Here is a 6331-nt window from a genome sequence, read left to right on the forward strand (position 1 = left end):
AGAGAGAAAGAGAAGAGAATAAGCTATCCTAGGAAAGAATTATCTGAGGAAGGACCAGAAGACTGAGAATTGCATAATATTGAATAGGGGAGCAGAAATGACTTTACTTATGCCTAAGCTAACCATGAGTTCCGTGAGATCAAATGAATGAGTGTGTGTTTAAGGGTATTGGGAACCTAAATGTTGCAACCAAACCCACTTGGCATGCCTGTCACCAAGTAAGCTATCCTAGGAAAGAATTATCTGAGGAAGGACCAGAAGACTGAGAATTGCATAATATTGAATAGGGGAGCAGAAATGACTTTACTTATGCCTAAGCTAACCATGAGTTCCGTGAGATCAAATGAATGAGTGTGTGTTTAAGGGTATTGGGAACCTAAATGTTGCAACCAAACCCACTTGGCATGCCTGTCACCAAGGCCAAGCATCACATCTTTAGGAAATGCATTGCTAGGATTAAGACTTTTGTCCTTTGTTTAAAAGTAAATAGTCCTTTTTTAAAAATATTTTATTTATTTTATTTTTTATGTATATGAGTGTATGCCTGCATGTGTGTAAGTGCGCCCATGTTGTGCAATGCTTGTGGAGGTCAGAAGAAGGCATCGGGATCCTCTGGAACTGGAGTTACAGACGGTTGTTAACTGCCATGTGGGTGCTGGGACTCAAACCCAGGTCCTCTGCAAGAGCAGCCAGCACTCCTAACCACTGAGCCCTCTTTCCAACCCCTAAAAGTAAATGTTTCTAAGAGAAAAAAATTCACTAAAGTAATAACAGTCCTCCACACCTTAGCATAAAGTAGACCACTAGTATGCTGTTGTGCTGAGGGAATGTTCAGCAGGACAGGGAAGAGACACCAGGAGGCAGGTACAAAGCACAGACGGAGATCAGAGAAGTTCAGCTTTTAGAAGAAACCAAGATCAGCCTGGAGACACTGTATGTGGAAATAAAATGAGTGAAGGCATTCTAATAACAAAATAGATAGATTTATATTTCTCTGTTTCATTGCAAAAGCATTAAGAAAACCATCTTTCATCATTTTACTTTTTAAATTTTTTATTTCTTAGTTATGTGTATGTGTGTGCATATACATGCCACAGTGCATAGATAGAGGTCAGAGGACAACCTGCAGGGGTCAGTTCTCTCCTCCCTACCATGTGGGTCCTGGGGATTGAACTCAGGTAGTCAGGCTTGCAGGCAGGTGCCTTTACCCATTGGGTCATCTAGCCAGTCAGCCCACCATCTTCCATCTTTAAAGGAAATTTAAAGTTGGGTGTTGTGATTTAAATGTGTCAGGTATTGAAAATTAGTAGCCAGTGTAACCATATTAAAAGGCAGAACCCTATAAAGGTGATTACAATATGAGGGGTCCCCCTTCACCAATGAGGTAAAGGCTCACCCTTTATAAAAAAGGCTTCACCCAATGCTGAGAGCCCTTTTTCCTTTCTATGGTGCCACCACATGAGGTCTTAGCAGTCTTTCCTGCAGAAGTTACAATAACAATCATCACCTTGAAAGGGGAAAATGGCCCCTCACCAGATGGTGAAACCTTGATCTTACACACTCAGTCTCCATCCTATGGAAAATAAATTCTATTGTTTATATATCATCTTGCCTCAAGTATTTCACTATAGCAACAGAAACAGACCAAGACACTGTGTGCCTCACCTCAGAAGTCTATGTTGGTGATCCATAGTTAGCTTTCCTGTGATCCTGTAAGTACCACTGAAAAGCAGAAATCTACTCAAAAGAAAGGCACAGGCCTCTGGGTACTATTGGCCACAATAGAAAACATAAACGGAAAATAACACTATTTCACACAAAGAGCAGGACCTCTGTGTTGACTTCTACCCCTATCGGGCCAAAGTCAAGTGAATCATGTAGTTAGTGTTTAAACAGGTGCAGTACTCACTCGAAAGACCTTCTCCACTCTTGCAATGCTTTTCCCAAAGATCGTTCCAAGTTGGTCTCCAATTCCAGCCAATAAGAAACCAAAAAGTGGAATCCCAAAGATGGCATACAAAATACAAAAGATTTTGCCTCCTTCGGTGCTTGGAGCAATGTTCCCATACCCTGGTGAGAGATGTTAGAAAGAGAGAGGAAAAGCAGTGAGGTGGAAGAGAAAGCAGAGTAGACCAGAGACCCACAGACTTTACATGCCCCCCTTTGTTAGTGCTGAGGAGCAGAACTTCATTCCAAAGCCCTTTATAGTTCAAAGCATTGTTCTCTTGCCCCTCTCTTTTTACGTGATCTTAAAGTTTCTGAAATCCTAACACGTTTCAAGAATGTAGTCACCAAGAATTGTGTCTCAGATGATAAAAGAGTTCTATCTCCTTCAGAAACACTACACATCATCAACACCATTGGTTAAGGAAGCTTAAACTAGTTGCCTAAACCAATTATCTTCTTAAGATCAGACAAGCTTCTCTTTAGAGTGCTATCCCACAAGCACGCTCTTTACCTGGACTTACCATATTCAACATTTGCTTTCATAGAGTAATAGGCCCTGCACATTGAAGAGGAAATGTAACCTAATACAAATTCAGAAAGGACCAAGGACTTGTACATCTCTCCCCTGAAAAGACTGGTTACAGAAAAAAATGGGCCATTTACTGCCACAATCTCTAAATTTTGCCTCTCCACCCATATCCCTTGTACCAAGGGTGATCAGTGTTAAATAAATGCTTGTTCCTGGAACAGATGTTTGAATACGAAGGATTCCCTCTATAGTCAAAGTCAATTAATAGGAATTTCAAACAGTTCTTTGAAAACATGAATATCTACATTCTTAAGAGTTTTGCAATTATACAAGTAATTCATATACAGTGCATATTGGGCTTATATAAAAAGGTAGTATTACTGAAAGAAAGAGGCTTATAGTATTAGTATAGTTTTCATGGGATAAAAGCCTCAATTACTTGGTACTCATTTTCTTGCCAATAAGCATTACAGTCTTATGCTAGTGACCTGACACTCTCCCCAGTTTTGGTACCTTGTGTGGAGCCTGTTTCTGAATCCCAGGAATGGGTGAAGCACTGGTCTATGGCACATTGAGAGTGCAGCACAGACAAGAATGATGTTCCCAGCAGGGCAAAAAAAAAAAAAGCTCATGATTGTCCAACACTTGTCCTCCCATAGTCCCATGAGCCTGCTGCTCATTTCTGCCTTTGGGGCTGAGTCACTTGGCTACTTTCCTTTACAATTTTCTGTTCATAATCACTCAAACCTCGATCACAAATTATTTTAATTAGCTTCCATTTCTTAGATGAGTATGCAGACAAGACTTCCTAGTCCTTTAGTTCTTTTATTCACCATCATTTAAATGTGCAAAGAAACTCCCAGGACTTTTCTCAAAGGCTTTCAAGAATCTGGACACCTAGAAGGTAATCCAGTTCACATTAACTTAGCTCTGTTTAAAAGAAAACAAGCATGCTTCTTCACATTACACAGGTGTATGGTGAGTCTTGGAAACATTCTAGAAACTTGTAGAGACACAGATGTCTTTAGATTGGCTACCTCACAATGGCCTTATTTGGAGAATGTAGGTTTTCTTTTAGTCTGTCTCAGAAAGTTATTGCAGACAAGGGCAACTGAAGAACCAAGACTGCTGAGTATGCATTTATTAATCCTGACAAGTGCTACACACTTCCTCCAGTTTCCAGAGAGAACTGTGCTCACAGGGCATGCTGGAGTCACCCCAAAAGCACCAGTGAAAAGAGAGGAGGTTCCACGCCTACCTCATAATCCCTGGCAGCCCTCACACCCACATAATCTCTAAATTTTATAGTGCTGGAGAGATTCAAGAAAAATGTTTTTTTAAGTAGTAAACTAGGGGCTGAAGAGGTGGCTCTGCAGTTAAGAGCACTGGACGCTCTTGCAGAGGATCTGGGTTCAATTCTCAGCATCTACATGGCAGCTAACAACCATCCATAACTCCAGTTCCAGGGGATCTCACATCCTCTTCTGACCTCCATCGGCATTGCACGATATGGGTGCACTTATATACATGCAGGCGATACACTCATACACATAAATTAGAAATAATATATATTTTTAAGTAATAAACTATACCACTATAAAGTATTTGGTGGTGGTGGTGGTGGTGGTGGTGGTGGTGGTAGTATTAGTAGCAGTAGTAGTAGTAGTAGTAGTAGTAGTAGTAGTAGTAGTAGTGTGCATGTGAGTATGTGAGTGCGTAGACGTACTCACCGGTGCAGTGTGTGGGGAGGCCAGAAGTTGACACACCAGGATGTCTATGCTCAATCACTTTTACCCTTTCCACCTTATTTTTTGAGACAAGGACTCTAACTGAGCCTGGAGGTCATTAATTGGGCTGGCCTGGCTGGATAGTGACCTCCCAAGATCCTCTTGTCCCCCAGAGCTAGGGTTACAGTCACACACTACTGCAGCACCTGCCTTTTCACATAGCTTCTGGGGCTCTAAACTCGTGTCGTCATGCTTGAACAGCCAGTATTTTGTCCATTGAGTTATCTCCCCAGCCCACAATAAGTCTTTAAATATATTTAAAGGCATCTTCTCTTCCTTGGTGGCTCACTTCACAATGGATATAAAGCAATGTCCATTTGTGAGTGGTGCTGTGTCACGCACAAAGGCCTGTGCAGATCTGTGTTCCACGCCTCTGAGGAACTACACAGAACGTTTGACCCTTCACCCTGTAGGTACATGGGAATGCTACAGTTTGCACTTGGGAGCTTTTCCCTGGGCAGTGGGAGGACCACATTCCTGAATTATTTTTTCCTCTGGTCAGGCTGCCTTGCCTATTCTTTGGAAATCCTAGGCAGAACTGTAAAGTAAGATGTGGTGCTGTACGTAGACAGTCAAAACAGAGACTACACGGGTTCCTGTTTTGATTCTTCCATAATACTACTGACTCTCACATCTTGGGTTGGTTAGTCAGCCCTCTGCCTCACTTTTTAAATCTGAAATAAGGCTGTGAAAGCACCTTCCTTTGTTGTAAATGAGTTTCATGTGAAGCATGAGTTCTGTGTGAGGATAAAATGCACGTGAAGCTCAGCGCAAAGCAAGCACTCAGTGGGCACCAGCAATTATCTCCCTGAGGTTTCCTGTGCTTCTCAGCAATATGTCCCGAGAAAATAGAAGCCCTGGGAAGAAAACAGATGGTCTGCTTCTATTTTTCTATCAGTTCTGCTGTTTTCCCACAGCACCAGAACAAGGGACAAAAAATATGCATGCCTTGAACTGAGTTAGCTCAGTGACTTAAGTGTACCCACGGATAGTTAGTAAACATGGGTGTTTAGTGCGGAGCTTAAGATCTTTGAGGCTGAGAACTTAAGAGGGCAACTCACCTGCTAGAGGAGTGATTGCACAGAAGAACTAACCTGACATTTCAGAACTGGATGTAGGTAAAGAACAAGGAGTCTAAGAAGATCCTCTGCCAACTAACTGCTGTTCACTTTCAACAGAAGATTTCCATTCCAGCAAGGACACTCAGAAACAAAGAGGTTATTACAAAGGAGGACCAGACGGCTCTCAATTCTATTTATTTCTAGGTAGAAAATGGTTCCAAATCCTTGAGGAGAAAACTGGTGTTTCAAGAGGACTTGGGTCTGAGACACAAAGACGTTTTCATGTGTCCCTTAGGTGCCCAAATCAAATCTTTGTCTAACTGTGTATCATCTAGACCTGGTTATTTGGTTGAGAGTATGCACTGTTGCTGAGCATGGTGGCTCACATCTTTAATCCCAGCACTCATGAGGCAGAGACAGATGGATCTCTGTGAGATCAAAGTTGGCCTGTTTTACATAGCAAATTCCAGGCCAGCTGTGGCTACAGGGAGAATCTGTCTCAAAAAAATCCAAAAAAAAAAAAAAGTATTTATTGTAGTGGCTGAAGAGATGGCCCATTGGTTAAGAACACTGGCTGTTCTTGCAGAGGACCTGGGTTGGATTCCCTGCACACAGATAGTGGCTAACAACCATCTGTAACTCCAGTTCCAGGTGATCTAACGCCCTTCTGTGACCTCTGTGGGCATTGCATGACATGGGTTCATTTACATACATGTAGACAAAACATACACATAAAGTAAAAATAAATAAATCTGCTTTATGGATGTGCAAACTGTGCAGTCACATTGGCCCTCACACCACTTAGAAGGGGACTGTGGACCAGATGGATTTACAGCAGAATTCTATCAGACATGTAAAGAAGATCTATATCCAATACTACTTAATTTATTCAAAAAGATAGAAATGGAGGGAGAACTTCCAAATTCCTTCTATGAAGCCCGCATCACTCTAATACCAAAGCCTGGTAAAGATACAACCAAAAAAGAAAACTATAGACCCATTTCCTT

The 6331-nt window shown here is 41.7% G+C and overlaps 1 protein-coding gene across 1 annotated transcript in view; it reads right to left on the reverse strand.

The window, feature by feature from the left end:
* The window catches only part of Kcnk10 (potassium two pore domain channel subfamily K member 10), a 156763-nt gene that overhangs the window by 42095 nt on the left and 108337 nt on the right, over positions 1–6331 (reverse strand). The window contains exon 4 of the mRNA XM_008843780.2: positions 1910–2070. Coding sequence (XP_008842002.1) covers positions 1910–2070 — 161 coding nt within the window. The remainder of the gene's footprint in view (positions 1–1909; positions 2071–6331) is intronic.

This window comes from Nannospalax galili, unplaced genomic scaffold, assembly GCF_000622305.1.
Source record: "Nannospalax galili isolate Female #2095 unplaced genomic scaffold, S.galili_v1.0 scaffold500, whole genome shotgun sequence".
Classification (NCBI taxonomy): Eukaryota; Metazoa; Chordata; class Mammalia; order Rodentia; family Spalacidae; genus Nannospalax; species Nannospalax galili.